A 20,504-nucleotide genomic window follows, 5' to 3' on the forward strand; every position below is an offset into this window, starting at 1 on the left:
ATTCCTTGTTGTATCTGTACTGATAGAACAGTAAAAAAGAAAAAGCCACATATCTCAGAATTGTCATCCTTGGATAACTATTGCTGCCTACTTACACAGTCAACCTTTACCAAGATGAACATAAAAGGGTTATTGGAAAGGTTGCCAGACAGGAGTAGGGTTGCTAGCTCCAGGCTGGGGAACATCTGGAGATTTGGGGGTGGAGCCTGGGGAGGACAGGGACCTCAGTGGGGTACAATACCAAAGAGTCCACCTTCCTAAGCATCCATTTTCTCCAGGGCAACTGACATCTGTAGTCTGGAGATGAGCTGTAATTCCTGGGGATTCCCAAGTCCCACCTATAGGCTGGCATCTATAGTTTTGGGTTAGGTACATCTGATCCTATCCTCTCTCTGCACATAGCACCTAGGGCTGCCAATCTCCAGGTGATCTCCCACCATTACAGCTGGTCAAGATGAGTTTCCTTGGAGAAAACGGCTGCTTTGGAGGTGGCTGAGGTTGCTTCCCTGCACTATCACCACCCTCCCCAGAATCCCAACCCGCCCCCCCCCCCCCCATATCCCAACACAGAGCTGGCAACCAAAGTAGCAACTGAAAGTCAGGAGGCCTTAACATGTGGCCTGATTTCTTTTCAGGGAAATGGCGCCCACGAAGGTCCATTATTTTTGGCAGCTGGGGTGCAGAGGAATTTGGTCTTATTGGTTCCACTGAGTACACAGAGGTAAAAGAACCAGGAGAGTGTGAGTGGTATTAGCCATGCTATTTGAGGTAAGAGAGGAGGTAGCTAGTTAGTAGTAATTTCAATTACAAAAAAGAGCATCAAATGTCATGCAATATTTATTTGTTTACAACACTTTTAAATCACCTTTCTCCCAGAAGGACCAGGTTGCAGCGTTATTTTAAACCATAATAATAAGACGACGACATTGGATTTATATCCCGCCCTCCGCTCCAAATCTCAGTCTCAGAGCAGCTCACAATCTCCTTTATCCTCCTCCCCGCTGTGAGGTGGGTGGGGCTGAGAGGGCTCTCACAGCAGCTGCTCTTTCAAGGACAACCTCTGCCAGAGCTGTGGCTGACCCAAAGCCATTCCAGCAGGTACAAGTGGAGGAGTGGGGAATCAAACCCAGTTCTCCCAGATAAGAGTCCTCACACTTAACCACTACACCAAACTGGCTCTCAATTTTTTTTTTTAATTTTAACACCACCAATATCTGGTATAATAAAAGCCAGAACATCAGAAAGCCTGTTTGTATATAAACAGAGTGGTATAACTCTCACCTATAGATAAGTGGAGGTTGTTAACTATGGACTCCTGTGCTGCATCAGTCCAGAAGCCGGATATGAAAAGAATCAATATTGAAAAGAATCGAAGGCAGAGGTGTCATCCAGAATATCCTGGAACTAGGAGATCTGAAACAGAATTTAATTTAATTTAATTGCATTATTTATAATTTGCCTCGCTCCCAGTATCTTAAGACAGATTACATATATTGAGTCAGTACAGTCAACAAAATGGGACATTCAGTAACCAATTTGCCAAGAAGGGCTAATTAGTTGCCAAGAAGGGCTAATTAAAGTCAAGATGCATAAGTAACTGAGTGATAAACACAGCTAAGATTGGATTAATGCAGTTGGTAAGACCTGTATAGCAGCTAATTAGAATACGGATAATAAAAGAGTTACCAGATGGGAGAACTGAGTGATTGAGCGTGTGTAGTGAGATAAGAACCTGATATCTTTATTAAGCCCTGTGCTTCTCCTGCACAGGAATTTTTCAGCAAATTGCAACAGCGCAGTGTGGCCTACATCAACGTGGACATTGCGGTCTTTGGTAAGCACCATCCATACAATTAAGCTTTGCCAGTATATTAACCAATTTTCGGGCTCTAAACGTTCTTACTGACTGCTGCCATACCGTGGGGAGAATTTGCAAAAAAGGAGAATAATCCTTGCCCTCAATGGCCAGATGTTCACATGTTAGCCATGGTTCAGCCAAATCAGTGTGGTCCATAGGTTCAGGTGGGTGGCCATGTTGGTCTGAAGCAGCAGAACGAAGTTTGAATCCAGTGGTACCTTTAAGATCAGCAAAGTTTTACGCAAGGTATAAGATTTCTTGTGCATGAAAGCTTATGCCTTGAATAAAACTTCATTGGTCTTAGAGGTGCCACTGGACTCAAACTTTGTTCAGCATGCACTATGTTATAGTTCCCTCTAGAGCAGGCCTGACATAGCGTTGCCAACCCCCAGGTGAAGCCTGGAGATCTTCTGGAATTACAGTTAATCTCCAGATGACAGAGACCAGCTGCCCTGGAGAAAATGGCTGCTCTGTGTAGAGTTGCCATATCCTCTCGGCCACCAGCAGGGGATGGTGGTAGGATTGCCAGATCAAGATTGGGAAAACCCCTGGGAGAAGAAGAAGACTGCAGAGACTCAGAGCGGCTTACAATCTCCTATATCTTCTCCCCCAACAACAGACACCCTGTGAGGTGGGTGGGGCTGAGAGCGCTCTCACAGCAGCTGCCCTTTCAAGGACAACTCCTGAGATAGCTATGGCTAACCCAAGACCATTCCAGCAGATGCAAGTGGAGGAGTGGGGAATCAAACCCGGTTCTCCCAGTTAAGAGTCCACACACTTAACCACTACATCAACCTGGAGGTTTGTCAATGGAGCCTGGGGAGGACAGGGACCTCAGTGAGGTGTAATGCCATATAGTTCACCCTCCAAAGCATTCATTTTCTCCAGAGCAACAGATCTCTGTAGTCTTTAAAAGCTACAATTCCCAGGGATCCCCAGCTCCCACTTGGAGGCTGGCATCCCTAGCTCTAAAGCATTATAAACCTACAGGGCTCCCTTCCTTCCCCCAGCCCTTGCCCTCCTCAGCCTCTGTCCCGAAACTCTCCGAGAATTTCCCAACCGCTGCAGCCCTTCACGTAGTCCAGTAGCCTGTGGCTTGCCATAACTTAACAACAAAAATTAGCAATTTTATTGTATTGTTTTAAAATTTAAATTGTAGGTTTTTTATTGTTGTTCAGTTCATGTTGTGATCCACCCTGAGCCCGTTATGGGAAAATGCAGAATATAAGCCTATTAAATAAATAAATAAATAAAACCCTTCTCTTTTTACAGCCTTGTCTAAGTAGCAAATGCAGGCATTTCATTCAGCTCCTGAAAGGCCACCATCCACAGCTGGCAGCCTGTGTTCAGCTTGGTAGATTATGAGTAGGGCAGGCTTAGGGTTGCTAACTGGCCCCTGTTAACTTTACCTCTCACATCAGTTTGATCTGCAGCAAATACCAGGTGATCAAAAGCTTACACTGTCCATTAAGCCTCTATTAAAAGAAGAGGATGTTGTTCTCTAGGCCTGTTGGCATCCCTTTGTCTTCATAGCAATAAAAGCTGTCCCTATTGAATTTTTGTCTGTCATGTAGCTGTTAAATACTCAGGAGCCATGCTGGGGTGGATGGAGATGATCTTGGGTTTGAGGGACTCTTCTTATCCTTCTGTTTCTCCTTTGACAGCCAATGCTACCTTGAGCGTCCAGGGAACCCCACCTATCCAAAGTGTTGTTTTTGAAGCAACCAAACAGGTAACTCAACAGGGCTGGGTAAAATTGCTGGAGAAGAAAATGGCCTGTGCTCTGTTCCTGTAACTTTTTGTTGGCACATAAAAATAAAAACACAGAACATGTGTGTGAATTATTTTTATGTGACCACAAAAGGTTATGGGCCCAGTTTCTTGCAGTAAAGAAATAACAGGCTTTTCATTTTCATTGCTTCAGTTTTAAAACAGACATTACAACAGGCTTTTCATTGCTTCAGTTTTAAAACAGACATTACAACTGGAATAGTTGCAGATCTCTGCAGACCCTTTTCTCTCAGAAAAGACAACATAAACTGAAGGTCCTGTTATGAGGGCAAGATCTTCACCTAGTCGGGCTGGGCCATGTGTATCATAAAATGTAATGCCAGGTAGGGGAGATATCAACTTTATAAAGAACACAGACAAACACACACACACTCAGCCTAATCCACCTCACTGGCTTGTTGAGCCTCAGCCAACAGAAGGAAGAGAGGCTTGGCTCAGTAGCTCTGCTGTGTAATTGAGAGAGCCTGGCAGAGCTAGCTCTCCTTCCCCCCACTTCCTCCCCAAGGGAGGAGCTTTGCTCTGTAGCTCCTGTGCGATTGAGCAAGCCTGGCAAAGCAAGTTGTGATGCAGAAGGAAGCAAGAAAGGGAGAAGGAAGCAGAGGACAGCCAGTTGCTCAGGGGCCTGATAGGAGTCCTCCGGGGGCCTGATTCGACCCCTGGGGCACATTTTGACACCTTTGCTCTAAACAAAAGCAGGAGGGAGAAAACTCCTAAAATGCCTACAGAATAAAACTCAGGCAATAACCGGATTCCTCGTCAGATGAAGTGTGCTTAGAGAGCACATGAAAGGGTACGTTCTGAATAAAACTAAGTTGGTCTTAAAGGTGCAACTTGACTCCTAATTTGTTCTACTACTTCAGACCAACAAGGCTGACTACTTGGATCTAGCAATAGCTAGGGTAAAGGTCAGTTCATTATTCATAAGACTTTCCCCTTCTAAAATGGGAACTTCTACTTGATGCCTCATAGGTCCTATCTAACTAACCACCAATTAGCAATGTCAAACAAACAGGTTAACTCTGTCATGACATCAGGTAGAGAACTTGTAAATGCTCCAGCATTTTAAAGAGTGGTTTGATCAGCAGAAATCAGCAGGTGAAAGCTCTTCTGGGCTTTGAGCAAAACATCACCAGCTAATTGCTGCAGAGCCGGTGTTATTAAAGGGACAGCTGATTCAAGGCAGGGAAACCTAATTATGGGGATGGGGGTTACCTATGTGCAAGAGAAGTACTCAAATGACTATTCCAGAGGATAAAGGCTATTAGCCTGGATGGATTACTGGAAGTGGTTACTTTTGCCTCCATGTGGAAGAGTTTTCTAAAGTCCAAAGTTGCCAGTACCATCATCTTTGCTTGAAAGGACTGGTTTCTCTGTGTCTTTTCTTCTGACTGGTTCCATGTGGGGGCAGGAGATAGGCAGGGAATGATTCCACATACACCATCTCTACAGCTCTGGCAGCTGTCTCTGCCCCCACCCCATTGCCCATCTGTTTTGTCTGCACAGAAGCGCCAACATGACCACAGTTTTGCTGTCCCCCAGTGGCTCAGTAGCCTTTTCTCCCCTTCACAATTAAGTATGGCTCACTGCTCAGCCTTCCTTCCGACCAAGGTCGGTGAAATGAGTCCCCAGCTTGCTGGGGGGAAAGTGTAGATGATTGGAGAAGGCAATGGCAACCCACCTCGTAAAAAGTCTGCCGTGAAAACGTTGTGAAAGCTACGTCACCCCAGAGTCGAAAACGACTGGTGCTTGCACAGGGGACCTTTCCTTTTCCTTTTTTCCACTGCTCAGCTGGGAACTAAAATAAAGCCCATTAAAGGGCTGAATGAAGGAGAGGAGAAAAACAGAGCCATAGTTCTGCCATTTTGAAGACAGAGTTTAGATCCAACCCACCCACCCCTGCCGATTGGCTGAAGGGAAAACTTCCATATCAAAGCTTTGTCAGCAGCCATCCTGTGGATTCTCTTTTAAGTCAGGGCTCTTTGCTCTAGTTTAAATGGGAAAGCCTTCTTCTACGTGGAAATAGCCTTTCTTCTAAAAATATTCCTCACATGTCTTTTCTCTTTAGGTCCAGACCCCAGGAAGTAATTCCATTTCAGTGTATGATAACTGGAAACTCCATTTCAACCGAACCAGCTCTATCTATGGAGACATCCCCAGGTAAAAAGGCAGTGCGGCTGTTTGTTTATTAATGAAAAAATTGACACCCCTGGTTTTTGATTAAAATCTTCAATATGACTACTAAACATTTGGCTAAGGTACAGACTAAAATCAGATGAAACAGCCATCAAAGGAAGCAGCAGAGCAGAACGGAAAAACAAAAAACACCTGCTGGTGAGATATCCCAAAACCTCTTCAACAGCAGCTTGGCACTAAAACCCTAACAGGAAAGGAGTAAGGTAAAACCCTTTGGGTGGAAGTTCCATCGCTTTGGTGCTACTGAGGAAAAGACTGATGTACCTTGTGCTTCAAACAACAGTGCTGCGGCACACACTCACAGTTTCATATGAGAGCAGGCAGATCCAGTATCTAAAATTCAAAAGTATTGATCTGAATTTGGGTCTGGAAACCAATCGAGAGGCAGTGCAGGCATAAGGCTGAAATTATATTATCTGAGCAGCTTGCCATTAGGCTTCCCAGTTACCTGGTCCCAGTGGGTAATTTTCCATCCCCAGTTGCCTCTCCATAAGAAACTGAGGAGTGGGAGAAAAAATGCCACCCATAGGGATGCTCTAGGATGTTTTGGAATTTTCCTCAGACTCTGTTTTATCATAGAGACTGAGGAAATTCCTAGGGTGTCACCAGAAGTGGCATGACATACTTCCCAGGCACCTCCCCTCACTTCTTTTAGCATTTGCCTAGAGTAGACAGTACTGGGAGTCCTACTTGGTATGGTCAGCATCATGTAAATAGTAGTACAAAGTACATGGATCCAGTAGTCATAAATATAACTGACAAAAATTATACTTTAAACCTTGAGATCTCACACTTAAACCACCTCATTCCAAAACTTACCATTTACCAGATACAATTCAACAGGTATACAAATACATGGGGAGTGCAGTAGATGTCCCTGTTTTCACCTTTGTTGGAGGTTATGCACTTCTTATATTGCTACGCAGGCTTGTGTTACTCATGTTTGTTTCTGATAGATGTATGGTCCTTTTTGACTTGCAGTCTTTCTCTCTCCTTCAGTTTAGGATCCCTGGGTGCCGGAAGCGATTATGCCCCTTTTGTTCACTATTTAGGCATCACATCCATGGATATTGCTTACACCTATGATCGGGTAAGAGATCCCTGAATGAGGAGACCTACATTTGTACCTTAAAAGCGGTCTTTATGGTTTTCCTCCCTTGGCTTCTACAGGCCTTTGCTTTGAGAAGGGCAAGTGTTTATACCGCTGATTTGAGTGCTGGTGTAGCATATAAGCACCACGTTTTGTTTGTATGGGGCAAGTGTTCAAAAAGACCTTGTTTCCCTCTGTGAAGGAATGGACATGCAAACCAGTCCCTGTTCCTTGTAACTGGACCCCTGGGAGGCTGGAAGAAACCCATGGCTGCCCCAAGTCTCTGCTTGGTGACCTATCCCTTCCTCTTGCTCCCCAAGGGTGCCAGTTATAAACTGAGTATCCACAGGTAGCCACCAATTAAGTCTTAGGAGTTTCTTCTGTCCGACAGAGTCATGAATAGAACATTCCAAATCTGCATTGCCATTTAGAATTGCCGCCTAGTTGCTGTCCCTCCCACTACACTACTATACGCAGGTGCAAGGGGAGGGCTCTGCATCACCTTTACCGCACTTTAGGTGGGAACAGGGCTTTTTTCATAGCAGAGACTCCTTTGCATATTAGGCCACACCCCCTGATGTAGCCAATCCTCCAAGAGTTTACAGTAGGCCCTGTACTAAGAGCCCTGTAAGCTCTTGAAGGATTGGCTACATCAGCGGTATGTGGTGTAATATGCAAAGGCGTTCCTGCTCCCAAAAAAGCTCTGGGAAGACCAAATAGGTATGGTGAATTTGCAGGGATCAGTTGTGAGAAGTTCAGAATGCAAAAAAAAGTTTAATAAATAAATAAGTAATACTAATACAAATGTTCTGTCCAAGTTTTGGGACTGAGCAAGGGAACAAAGAAAAGGTAAACATGCAGTCTTCTCTCGGTGCTTCCTAAATGGAGTTTACTTTAGGACAGGCTAGCTTTACTTGAAGTTGCAGAGTGCCAAACTCTTTGAGGGTATTTCATCCTTGGATTGTTTTGGATTGTCTGATTCTTTCTTTTGCCTAGAGCAAGACTTCAGCGCGCATTTATCCTGCCTACCACACAGCCTTTGACACTTTTGACTATGCGGATAAGTTCATTGATCCAGGTAGCGGATGGGAAGAGAGTGGAAAGAGGGAGAGGGGCTGCTGCCTGGAAGTCGCAGGAAATCTCCAAAATTGCTCAGCAATCATCTCTCAATTAAATAGTGCAATGATTCTTAAAAACTTTCCTTTTGCTTCCCCTCCTCACTACTATTTTCTGACCTTTCTATGAATGATAAGAGAGATTTCCCACCCTCTTGTTCGCTCTCTCTCTCTCTCTCTCTCAGTGAACTTGATTGACTGCTAGTTCAAGACAGACCAAAGAAAGATCTCTCACAAAAAGCATAATTAATATATTGAGCTTGCTGCCGCAAAATGTTAGGATGAATGGATCTATCAATTGCTATTAGCCTTAATAAGCTCTTTCTCTCCCAGGATTCACCAGTCACCAGACTGTGGCACGGACAGCTGGCAACATTTTGATGCGCCTGGCTGATACCTTGATCCTTCCACTCAATGTGACTGACTACGGGGAGATGCTGGAACAGATGTATAATGCTGCCAACCAGGAGGCTATTGTGACAGACCTGGTGAACCACAATATGTCACTTGGTACTGATATGCAACTGTTTTGCTGGGTGGGTGGTGGTAGCTATGGGGAATGACTGCACAAACCTTGGTGACATATTCCTGCAGAGTGGATCTGGTGGTGTTTTCTTCTTCATAAAACCTGATCTTGTGGAGAGCTAGGTATACATAAGGAATGGAAAGGAAAGGAAATATATCCCCACTGTGCCACAGCTGAAAAGAGGCACATGGTTTTTACTCCCCTGTTCTCAAAACAAAGATCCCAGCCAAAAGCCTCCCTTCCCCACTGTTACACCTTGCTGAAGGCTCTTTTTGGTCTGCAAAACTGACTTAACATGCAGTAGCCTATTCTGTGCTGATCTAAACCCCAAGAACACTCTGTTGGTTAAAGATAAGCTAGGAATACATAACAGAATTACTGTGTAAGAATAGCAAAAATCCACATGTAAAACGCATTGTCTAGTGCAGTGTGAACGCACCGCAGTAGCGTCACTACTCACACCCTTCTAAGCCCATTGATTTCAGGGGACTTAGAACAGTATAACTCTATTTAGGATTGCACTGTTAAGCTTGGTTCAGGCATAATGTAGATCCATGGTTTATTTTAATTATGGTTAGTCTGCAAAAGCAGGATGCTGGTTGCAAACCGTCTGGAAAGGTGTTGTTGGGGAGCTAATGAGAGCCCTGCTAGGGAAGAAGCCATTTGTACATTGTGCAAATCCTTAGTTAAAGGAATAAACCAACTTAGAACTGTGCCTTGGACCCTTGTATGATGGACCTTTACTCACTAGTCAATGTAGCAGCCTGCGCTCAGACAGTCTCACAAACCATAATCCAGTTAATTGAATCATAATTTTACATGTCCTCCTAATTGAGCCATAATTCTAGAGAACCCAGATGGGATCCTGGGATGCAGAGGGGGAAAAAAACAGCAATAGAAAGAACTTCCAGTTTTCAGCAATAGAAAGAACTTCCAGCCGCCCTGAGCCACTTGTGGGAAGGGCGGGATATAAATCCCAAATAAATAAATAAATAAATAAATAAATATAACTTCAGTGGCTCATAGTTAGCCTAGGGGCTAGATTTGCCCACTGTGTGATTTTAGTTTTTAGTGAGCTTTTTATTAATTACCTTGAATGCTTTAATTGACAAGAGGGGTATACATATTTAAATGGACCAATACATTTGTTTCCTTTTCTCCCACTCTTCCCAGCCCCACTCCAGGCTGCAATTGCGCACTTCAAGACAGCAGCTGCCCGCCTCGATCAGCGGATTGCCAGACTGGAGGAAGAAGAATCTCCCAGGTCAGCAGACTCCCTTAGTAATGTCCTATAGGATTTCTATAGTGTACTGGGCACATTCAAAGCTCTTCACATCCATTCATCTCAGTAATCCTTACAATAAGGAGCCTCCTTGAAGGGAGGCTCATAGGATTATCCCCACTATTGCTGATGAAAGAGTTTAAACACAGAGGGCCTAAGGTCTTTGTCACTGGGCTAGGGTTGCCAGCCTCAGGCAGTGGCGGGGGGGGGGGGGGGCGAGCTGGAGAGCTCCCAGAATTGACTTCCATACTACAGAGAGCAGGTGCCCTAGAAAAAGGCAGCTTCAGAGGGCAAACTCTATGGTATACCATAGATCAGGCCCCACCATTTGGTGCCTGTGGATGCCATGGCGCCAACCAATACCTTTCTTGGTGTTTTTAGAAGGTCAGTGGGACACGGTGAGGCTTGAGCCCAGCAGGGCTTTGGAGATCTGATAGCCGGAAAAGGTTTTTAAAAATTGCTTCAGCAGCTGCCGTTGGTATAGTGGTTAAGTGCCAGTTTGGTATAGTGGTTAAGTGCATGGACTCTTATCTGGGAGAACCGGGCTTGATTTCCCACTTCTCCCCATGCAGCTGTTGGGGTGACCTTGGGTCAGTTGCAAGTTCTCTCAGAGCTGTTCTCTCAAGAGCAGTTCACTGAGAGCTCTCTCAGCCCCACTTACCTCACAGAGTATCTGTTGTGGGGAGCAGAAGGGAAAGGAGATTGTAAACTGCTCTGAGACTCCAAGTGAAAGGTGGGGTATAAATCTTATCTCTTCTTCCTCACAGCACAAGGATCTTATCTTAACGATAAGCTGTGTGCATACAAGGAAATATTTCTACACAATGTGTTTGTTTCAGAAGGCATCCTGTTAAACAGAGATTCTCCCTAAGAGGCAGAGGACATCTTGGGTGTTTCCCACCGTCCAATCAGGGAGGCAGGAATTTTTCAAAATCTTCCTTCCTGTGGCTGTGGGAACCACCCCTTCCTCAGTTCCTTTCCTGCCTCGACAGGGAGAGCAAGGCTTAGGATAGGCTCCTATCCCTTAATCTTTATTTCTTATTTTAATCTTTATCCTTCACTCTTCTTCCTTCCCTTATACCTTTAAAAAAAAAGAACAAACCTTTCCCTCCTGCTTCTTCAACTTCTTTCCTTGGTACCTTCTCCTTTAACGAGGAGAGCTGCCTCCCCCCCCCCCTCCTGCCTCCTTCCTCCCTCAACGAGGAGAACGGTGCAGCAGCGGCTCAGGCGCAAAGCCGCGATGCGAGAAGAGCAGCGGCGCGAGGAGATGGAGAGGCGCTTTAGGGACGTCTTTATGGGAGACGACGCTCCCGCAAGCGGCCGGAGCAGCACCGAAGAGACGTCCCCCGGAGCCGGCATGACTTCGGGTCTTGCCTCGGCTGCCGGCAACGTGCCCTGTAGGGGCGGGCCGCAAAGGAGCGGCAGAAAGCGGCGCTGGTCTTCCCCAGCTGGGAAAGAGGCGCGCGTGGCTGGGCCTTCCCCCGAAGACGGCGGCCGTGTTCCGGAGCGCAAAAGGGCGCGAAACGGAACAGAGCGGCAACGAGGGACTGCGGGACGACAAGGAACAGCGGGTGCCAACCTCCCGCCGGGAAATCTCGTCCAGGAGGAGGCCCAGCCCATTCCAGAGCCCTTCCAGCCCCAGAGGGGCTTGGGTAACGTACCCCACATGGGATCTTCATTTATTTCAGAATTTTTAGAATCTATTAAACAGACCGTGGGGGCAGCAGTCTGGGCAGCCTCTCATAGCAGGCCAGGCCCCTCTAGCTCTTGCTCCTCCTCCAGATTCTCTCCCCGCAAGAGAACCAGAGAGCGTGCCGGGCTCCCTAAGACCCGGAAGAAGTCCCTAGCCAGTGACCTCTTGGAAGAGAGATCTCTTGACGGAGACCAGTCTGAGAGCTCTTATGAGGGAGACCAGGAGGAGGGCGAATTCCTATCAGATGAGGAAATAGACGAAATGCCTGCCCCGGAGCCACCTTCACGGTTCTTCAAGGCAGAGGACTACCAGCCCCTCTTAGCTAAGGTGCTGTCAGCATTGGACCTCCACGTTCCCCCTGAGGAGCAGGAGACCAACAGCCCTTTAACTAACCCAAAAAATAAGCCCAAGGGGAATACTGAATTCTTTCCTCGCCTGCGGTCCTCTGAAAAGGTGTTTCCTTTTCCAGAGTTTTTCGAACGGCAACTAAAATCAGAATGGGCAAAACCAGGTGCTAACAAACAAGTTCCAAATGCGATTAAGAGGTTGTATGATTTACCCCCCTTTGCCAATGACATGCTGCAGGTCCCTCTGGTTGATGCCCCAGTCGCAGCTCTTCAATCTCATGGGCTGCTAGCCGAGGATGGCCATGGGTCAGTCAGGGATAACTGGGACAAGAAGATTGACTTGGCCTTGAAGAAGAGCCATGAGGCTACGGCCTTGGCCATTAAGGCATCCGCCACAAACTCCATAGTTTCTAGGGCGGCAATTGTTTGGTTAAGACAACTAACCCAACTATTACCAGAGGCAGACAAGAGGATCCTGGAGGGCACTAACAGGCTCCTCAGGGCAGCTGAATTCTCTGCAGACGCTTCCCTGGACGCTCTTACTTTCTCCGCCAGAGCGATGGCGTCAACCACTGTTGCAAGGAGGGGCTTGTGGCTCCGGGCCTGGCCTGCAGACGCTCATTCTAAATCAATAGTTGCAGCCTATCCCTTCCAGGGAGAAAAGCTCTTCGGGGACACCCTAGATAAGATCCTAGTGGAGACGCGGGACAAGAAGAGGGCCATGCCCAAGTACCTTAAACGTCCAGACAGAAGAGGTTTTGGGTCTAGCTTCGGGCCATTCGTCTAGCACTGCTGCACTTCCAAGACGAGGTGACGGGACAGCACGTGCTGGTGAGGACGGACAGTGTAGCAGCAAAAGCATACCTAAACAATCAAGGGGGGGGGGGTCCAGGTCCGGTGCCCTCCACAGGGAGGCCATGAAGTTATTCGAATGGGCGGAGCTCCACCTAAGATCAGTAAGGGCAGAGCACATCAAAGGGGCCTACAACGTCAAAGCAGATTGGCTCAGCCGGGAAAGCATACAATCCGGGGAGTGGTCCCTCAACAAGTCTCTTTTTCAGCAAATAGTGAATCACTTCGGGCAGCTGAGGGTGGATCTATTTGCCTCCTATCAGAACCACCAACTACCTTGGTTCTTCACGAGGTACTTCCACAGCCAGGCAGCAGTGACGGACACCCTGACGTCTCCCTGGCCACAAGAGCTTCTGTATGCCTTTCCACCGATCCCAGTCATCCCGAAGCTACTCAGAAGAATCAGTCTGTTGGGAGCAGAGGTCATTCTGGTTGCACCCTGGTGGCCTCGACGTCCTTGGTTCTCATCAATCCAGCAGATGTCGGTGATGGAGCCCCTTCACCTGCCAATCTGGCCAGACATGCTATTACAGGGTCCAGTGTGGCATCCACATCCAGAATGGCTGAGATTGACCGCATGGAGATTGAGAGGAGATCGCTGTTAGGTTTTGGCTACTCCGGTGAAGTGACGGATACCATCCTAGCGTCCAGAAAGGAATCCACTACACGGATCTACAACATGTCATGGAAGGCCTTTCACAGGTGGTGCCGGAGGAAGGGAGTGGATCCCCTCCACCCTTCAGTTCCTAAGTTCCTCCAGGACGAACTTCACTCTGGTTTGAAACCGGCCACGCTTAAGCGCCAGATCGCGGCCCTGTCCTCGGTGCTTCAACAGGTGGATGGTGTTAGTCTGTCATCACACCCTCATATTTGTCGCCTCAATGAGCTCCCCACCTCAAATTCATCGCTTCCCTACCTGGCGCCTGAATCCAGTACTTTCAGCCTTGACAAATCCGCCATTTGAGCCCTTGATGTCAGTACCTTTAAAGATGATGCACATGAAGACTATCTTTTTGGTGGCAATCACCTCAGCCAGGAGGGTTTCCGAGATCGGAGCCCTGTCGGTCAAGCGAGAGCTATGTGTTTTTCATAAGGACAAAGTGGTGCTCTATCCAGACCCTACCTTCCAACCTAAGGTCTCATCCAGGTTCCACAAGAACCAAGAAATCAACTTGCCATCCTTTTGCCCGGATCCTAAGCACCCCCAGGAACGCATATGGCACACCCTGGACGTGCGCAGGGCGATCAAGATATTCCTGATCAGAACCGAGCCCTTTCGTAAGTCGGATTCCATGTTCATCAACATAGCAGCTCCCAGACCTGGCCAGAAGATGTCCAAGTCGGCCATTAGCTACGCCATTAAACAGTGCATTGCAGAAGCGTACAAGGCGATGCACCTCAAGGTACCTACAGGGATCACTGCTCATTCGACCAGAAGTGCAGCTGCCAATGCCGCCTTTAACAAGAACGCCTCTGTCGAAGAGGTGTGTAAAGCGGTGACATGATCGTCTATTTCCACCTTTACTTGACACTACAAATTGAATGCCTACGCATCGGCAGATGCAGCCTTTGGCCGGCGAATCCTACAACATGTACTTCCCAAGTAGGGCGATCCCTCCCTGACTAACATACTGCTCTGGGAGCACCCAAGATGTCCTCCGCCTCTTAGGGAGAACGACCCTTGGCACTTACCTTGAGGGGTCCTTCTCCTAAGAGGACAGGAGGACATCTTGCCCTCCCTTCTCTCGCCCTACCTTGGGCAATACCTTTTTTCCTTTACCTCATCTGCCAACTTACTTCTGAGGTTTTTTCTCATTCATGTTGTTAACTGTTACCTGTTCCTCCATGTTCCCTTTCCTATAAGGGCCTGTTTGGTCAGTCTGTTGGGTTAACACCCACCTTTTCCTTTTCCCTGACCAACTGTTAGTTATTCTGTTAGGAGTATGTTTTTTCATTAGGTATAAGTTTTTTCCTTTTACTGCTGCTCGGAGTCACCCGAACTGAGGAAGGGGTGGTTCCCACAGCCACAGGAAGGAAGATTTTGAAAAATTCCTGCCTCCCTGATTGGACGGTGGGAAACACCCAAGATGTCCTCCTGTCCTCTTAGGAGAAGGACCCCTCACGGTAAGTGCCAAGGGTCGTTCTGCCTGGAATGTTGAAATAACTATTAGAGTTATGTATGACCTCACTCCCTGATACTGTGTGGTTGGTTCCACCTCATTTTGGCAGTCATTTTGTTGTTATGCACACTATCCTGCCTCAGATTTGCAAAGGCTCAGAAAGGTTGGAGACTCCTGCCATAGATTCTAGGTGAAATCCCTTCCCAAATCCCCTTCTCCACAGGTTGTATTCCTGAATCTCAGATTTCCAGGAATTTCCTAGGCTGGAGTCAGCAACCCTATGTTGGGATGAAATCTGAATTGGAAATCTCCGTGAGCACGGCTCAGTCTCTTACAGTGCAATCCTAAGGAGAGTTACTCCAGTCTAAACCTATTCATTTCAATGGGCTTAGAACGGAGTAGCACTGCAAATCTCGAAAAACTCCCCATATATGCCCTGGAGAACACTACAATCTGGTACTCAACATCAGTTGGCTGTCCCTGGCCTGAAAGATGTCCAACTAGCCTCAACCAGGGCCAGGGCCTTTTTGGCCTTGGCCCTAGCCTGGTGAAATCAGCTCCCTTCAGAGATTCAGGCCCTTACTGAATTGTTACCTTTCCTGTAAGAAGGAGCTATTCCACGAAGCATTTGGTTGAGGCAGCGGGCATCCTATTCCATTGGCTGACCCTATGCTGCGACACCACCTCTGCTGCAATACTGATTTTATACTGTCTAATGTTCAATACATTATGATGTGCCCAACTGAGCCGCCAAATTGTATTGTTTACTTTTATTGGTTTTGATTACCGTTTTAAAATGTTGTTATCCGCCCTGAGCCCGTCTGGGAAAGGGTGGAATATAAATTAACTGCCGTATTTGCCGGCGTACAAGACGACTTTTTTGCCCCGAAAAACATGCCTCCAAGTGGGGGGGTCGTCTTATACACCGGGTGCACTCCGCCGCCGCCCGAGGAAGGAAGCCCTGAGGAGGCTACGGGATGCGGCAGCAGCGGCAAGAGCAGCGCCCAGAAGCCGGCCGCGCTCTCGCCTGGCCCCATGGCCACGCAGGGCTCGTCACCGGTGCCGCTCAGGAAGAGGAAGAAGCCGCCGGCACCGGAGCCTGTACAGGACGAGGTGGCGGCGGAGGCTGCTGCGCTCATGGCCCCCGTCCCCACATGCTCCGCTTCACGCTCGGACCCTTCCCTCAGCGCCTCAGCAGCCCAGCCATAGGGAGAGGGAAGGGGAAGGAGGCCCACCGCCGCCCCAGCCAGCAGCGCCTCACTCACTCACTGACAGGCGCTCGACCCTCCCCCTTTGGCTCTCGCGCGCACCCATGCGGGAAGGGATGGGGGGGGGGGAGAAGGGATCAGAGCCCGCCGGACCCCGAGCACGGGGCACACTGACGTCATGTCACCATGCGGGCGGGAGCGCTCTGTCTCTCTCGTTTCCTCCTTTTCTACCTAGCCTCCCCACACCCCTTTCGGGTGTCAAAGCGGCTGACAACGGGACGCAACTGAGCCTGCGCAGCGAGGCCCCCCTTTTCTTTTTCCGCCCCTCGCCTCAAACATAAACATTGTCCCACCCTGAGGGAGTGCGGAAAGCTCATGCGCATTGGTGGAGCTCTTTTCTTTCCTTTTTGTCCAATGTTTCTTGAGGAGAGTTTCTGGGAAGGCGGGAGGGAAGGAGGAGATAGACGTAATAATAATAAATAGGAATGGTGACTAAATAGCAAATAGAGATTAGAACTGTGGCTGGTGTTTCTAACAATAATGGGTTTCAGTTCAAATCTCCAATTCCTGTAAGAAATGTTGGGGGGTCGTCTTATATGCCCAGTCACCTTATACGCCGGCAAATACGGTAACTAAATAAATACATTTTTCTGCAAGAAATTCAGAGTGCTGATCAGAGCAAGACTTTGAATCCAGTACAGGCTGAATGAGTGCCCAGTGTTATTGTCAGAGACAAGTAAATCCTTTAAAAATCAGCTGGTGTCAAATATTGTCTTGGGGAGGTAATGAATCAGCAGCTTTGTAAATGAATTTAGCCTTTATCGGCCATCTGGGATTTCTCCACAATGGGCAATGAAATGGCAGGCAACGTTTATTGTGTAAGTGCAAAGTGATGCATGTTGGGACAAAAAAAATAAACAAATCCCAGTTTCACACAGAAACTGGATTAGTGGTGAAATGCCTTGGGATTTTGGTAGATAGTTCAGTGAAAATGCTAACTCAGTTTGTGATGGAAATACAAATGGGCAAATTCCATGCCAGGGCTCATTAGGAAAGGGATTGTGAATAAAATACTCAATACTGTAACACCCTTATACAAGTCCTTGATGTGATCTCATTTGGAATACTGTTTGCAGTCCTGTGCTGTAAAAAAAGGATACTGAAGAGGTGGGAAAAGTGCAGAAAAGTGCAACTAAAATTATCATGGGATTGGAGTGCCTTCCCTGTGAGGCAAGGTTAAAGCATCTGGGGCTTTGTATTTGAGAAAAAGAAGCACCTGAGGGGTGGCATGACAGGTCTACAAAATATTCATAGTACTGGATAAACTTTTTTGTTATTCCCATTGTACTTGGACCTATTGGAAGGATCACTCTATGGCTGAATACAGACGGCCTACATCTGGGTCCTGCCCTGCTCCTGCCCTTATGTCATCCTTCTGCACCTCTCTGCCACCTTAAAAAGCTACTACTTAATAAGTGGTAGCAAATCTCTGAAGTGTTTCCCTGTCGCCTTTCCCAGCCGTCTGAATGGCTGGGGAGCACCAGGGAAGTGCCTCCCATGCGCTTGAGCGGTCTGACCAATCCTCCAGAGCACACGCAGCCCGTCCCTCTTCCAGCAGCAGGGTGTACACTGTCTGACCACCCTGGAACACCTCGGACCGTGCCAGCCTTTTTTTCTGAGCCAGGAGGCTGCCACCTCAAGCTGCCCATCTGTATCCAGCTTATGACTAGCCATAGGTTCAAGACAGACAAGAGGGAGTGGTACTTCACACAATGGGTGGTTGAACTGTGGAGCTTCCTGCCACAAGATGTGGTGAGGGTCACTGGCATAAGTGAATTTAAAAGGAGGTTAAAAAGATTTTTAGAAGGTTAGATCTAGTATTGTCTGTTAGTCACAATGCCCAATGTGAAGAGATTTTTAAGCTGATGCTTAAAGACTGCCAGTGAGGGGGAGCTCACCACCTCCTTAGGGAGCTGATTCCACTGATGAACAACTCTCTTACTGTAAAAAAGTTTTCCTTAATATCCAGCCAGTACCTTCCTGCCCTTAATTTGAACCCATTTTTGTGAGTCCTCTTCTCTGCTGCCAACAGGAACAGCTCCCTGCCCTCCTCTAAAAGAGAGCAATCAAGTGCCCCCTCAACATCCTCCAGAATGAACATTCCAAGTCCCTCAGCCTTTCCTCAGAGGGCTTGGTCTCCAGGCCCCTCCCGATCATCCTTCTCACTCTCTTCTGCACCTGCTCCATTCTGTCCACTTCCTTTTTGAAGTGATCCAATAGGGTTACTGTGATTTTTGTACCTCTGTGCACTTTGCTAGGGGCTGGGAGGCTCAAGAAATGTCTGAGCCAGCCCTTTTCCCCTTAACCTGCTGTCTCTCTCAACAGTCCTCTCCATGTGCGGATGGTGAACGACCAGCTGATGTTGCTAGAAAGGGCATTCCTGAACCCCAGGGCCTTCCCGGACAGGTATTACTACAGGTAAATGGATCAATAACCCACTTTCTTGGGGCTCTCTGCATTGGAGCCTATGGATTTGTTTCCCTTGGCCCAAGATGCCTCTGCTGCCCCAAGGGGCTCAACGAGATGCCTTGTGTCAAGGGAAAGGGCCCCCATTAGTGTGCAGTGGATCTCTGGGATCCAATCTAATCATACAGGATCCTGCACTCATTGTTCGAGGGCCTGATTAAGAAATCTTCTGTATTTTCCCTGCTTTGCTTTACTGTGTCCTGTTGGCAGAAGCCTACCGTTGCCAACCTTCAGGTGGGTCCTGGAGGTCTCCTGCTGTTACAACTGATCTCCAGAATATAGAGATCAGCTCCTCTGGAGAAAATGTGTGCTTTGGAAGGTGGACTTCATAGCATTGTACCCTGCTGAAGTCTCTAGCAACCCTGATTTTCCTTCCAATCTGACTTTGGCCCTGAACATTAATCTGGTTCCCTGAAACTGTTTCAACCATTGTTGACCTAAGAGTGGCAGTCCTCAAACAGAGACTCTTCAAGGGGAGATTACAACGTGGGATTGCTGAATTTGAGTTTATTTACAAGTTCAGAACAATGGAACCCCTAGAGCTGAATAGGGACACTGGAGTTTTATCTCACTACAGATGCTAATTTTCTGCCCTCAAGCATTTCTCCTCTGCTCTAATCAGCTGTGCATTGTACCTCAGCATCCTGAGTTCCTTCTTTGCAACTCCCCTCCCACCTTCTGACTGGGGTATAAAGTCTCAGACAGTTCTCCATTCCAACTCAAATCTGACATATCTGATGCAACTCCTATCTGACAAAGTCTTGAAAGCTCATATCCCTGCCCACCCCAAATTTTGTTAGTCTCTAAGGTGCTGCTGGACTCAAATGTAAATGAAGCTAAGAAATCCTGCCTGGTGCTGTCCCCTTGCTTACATTAAACTGCACAAATACAGTTTCTTAACATCTGTGTTCTTTATTCAGATTCCATTGCTTCTTCTAAAATATACCACATTGCTTACAACATCAGTTTTCCAGTTTTCCAGTTCATTTCCATTACATTATTTGTATGTATCACACTGTTTCTTAGTTAATTGGTCTACAATTTTGTAGTAGTGCAGTGTTATTCACCACTGGTTGTATGTTCTCTTTTCTTATTGCATTGTTTCCAATTGTGTAATTGGCTCGAGTCTCAGAAGAAAGGTGGCCTATTAATAAATAGAATTAATTTTTTACAAGTGTACTCGATACATCAGTTTGATCTGCTAGGACCTGCCCCTTCTCACTGCTTCCTTTCTCTCTCCACGCAGCCACATCATCATGGCTTCCAGATCATCTGCCATCGCCACCTTCCCTGGCCTTGCTGATGCCTACTCCAATGCCAAGGAGCTGGGCAACTGGGAGAATGTCCACCAGCACCTGACAATCATTGTCCAAGCCATAGAAAATGCAGCATCTATCCTTGAACCGGTGGACCAGTAATGGCAATAACAGGAATAATGCTGAGCCTTTATTAAATGCTGTAGAGTGTTCAAAGGGAGTTGCTTGCAACTTAATGACCCCTATAAGCAGGCCTCCTTTTGAGCAGGAGCTCACAGGAGTGAAGTTCCAGAGCCTCTAAATTTTATTGTGCTCTTTCTTTCTCCCGCCCCCCACCCACCCCGCACCTCCAAATACTTGCTTCTGGGCTCCATTGTTCAAACCCCCTGTGAGCATTTTGCTGAACTCTAAGATTTGACAAACTTTCTAATATTTTCCCCTACAAAAAATGGGAAAATAACCAAAACTTATAAAGCAGACACATGGAAATCTTCATCATGCCACTGTGGCCACATAGGAGAAAGTAATTTAAAAAGTATGATGGGAGTAAGGTTTTATTATGACAGTTATAATTCAAGAAACATTTTAAGGTAGATGCTGAGCTGATATAATTTTATACAGGGGTTTGTGGCATATGCAAATGAGTT

At 47.2% G+C, this 20,504-nt stretch overlaps 1 protein-coding gene across 1 annotated transcript in view; it reads left to right on the forward strand.

Annotated features, from left to right (window-relative positions):
- Positions 1 to 20,073, forward strand: part of NAALADL1 (N-acetylated alpha-linked acidic dipeptidase like 1) — a 34,072-nt gene extending 13,999 nt beyond the window's left edge. Inside the window, exons 10-19 of the mRNA XM_060260225.1 lie at positions 636 to 721; positions 1,771 to 1,834; positions 3,523 to 3,590; positions 5,715 to 5,806; positions 6,842 to 6,932; positions 7,929 to 8,010; positions 8,381 to 8,557; positions 9,747 to 9,837; positions 18,461 to 18,553; positions 19,848 to 20,073. Coding sequence (XP_060116208.1) covers positions 636 to 721; positions 1,771 to 1,834; positions 3,523 to 3,590; positions 5,715 to 5,806; positions 6,842 to 6,932; positions 7,929 to 8,010; positions 8,381 to 8,557; positions 9,747 to 9,837; positions 18,461 to 18,553; positions 19,848 to 20,019 — 1,016 coding nt within the window. The 3' untranslated portion in view covers positions 20,020 to 20,073. The remainder of the gene's footprint in view (positions 1 to 635; positions 722 to 1,770; positions 1,835 to 3,522; positions 3,591 to 5,714; positions 5,807 to 6,841; positions 6,933 to 7,928; positions 8,011 to 8,380; positions 8,558 to 9,746; positions 9,838 to 18,460; positions 18,554 to 19,847) is intronic.
- The last annotated feature ends 431 nt before the right edge of the window (positions 20,074 to 20,504 follow it).

This window comes from Heteronotia binoei, chromosome 1, assembly GCF_032191835.1.
Source record: "Heteronotia binoei isolate CCM8104 ecotype False Entrance Well chromosome 1, APGP_CSIRO_Hbin_v1, whole genome shotgun sequence".
NCBI classification, from domain to species: domain Eukaryota; kingdom Metazoa; phylum Chordata; class Lepidosauria; order Squamata; family Gekkonidae; genus Heteronotia; species Heteronotia binoei.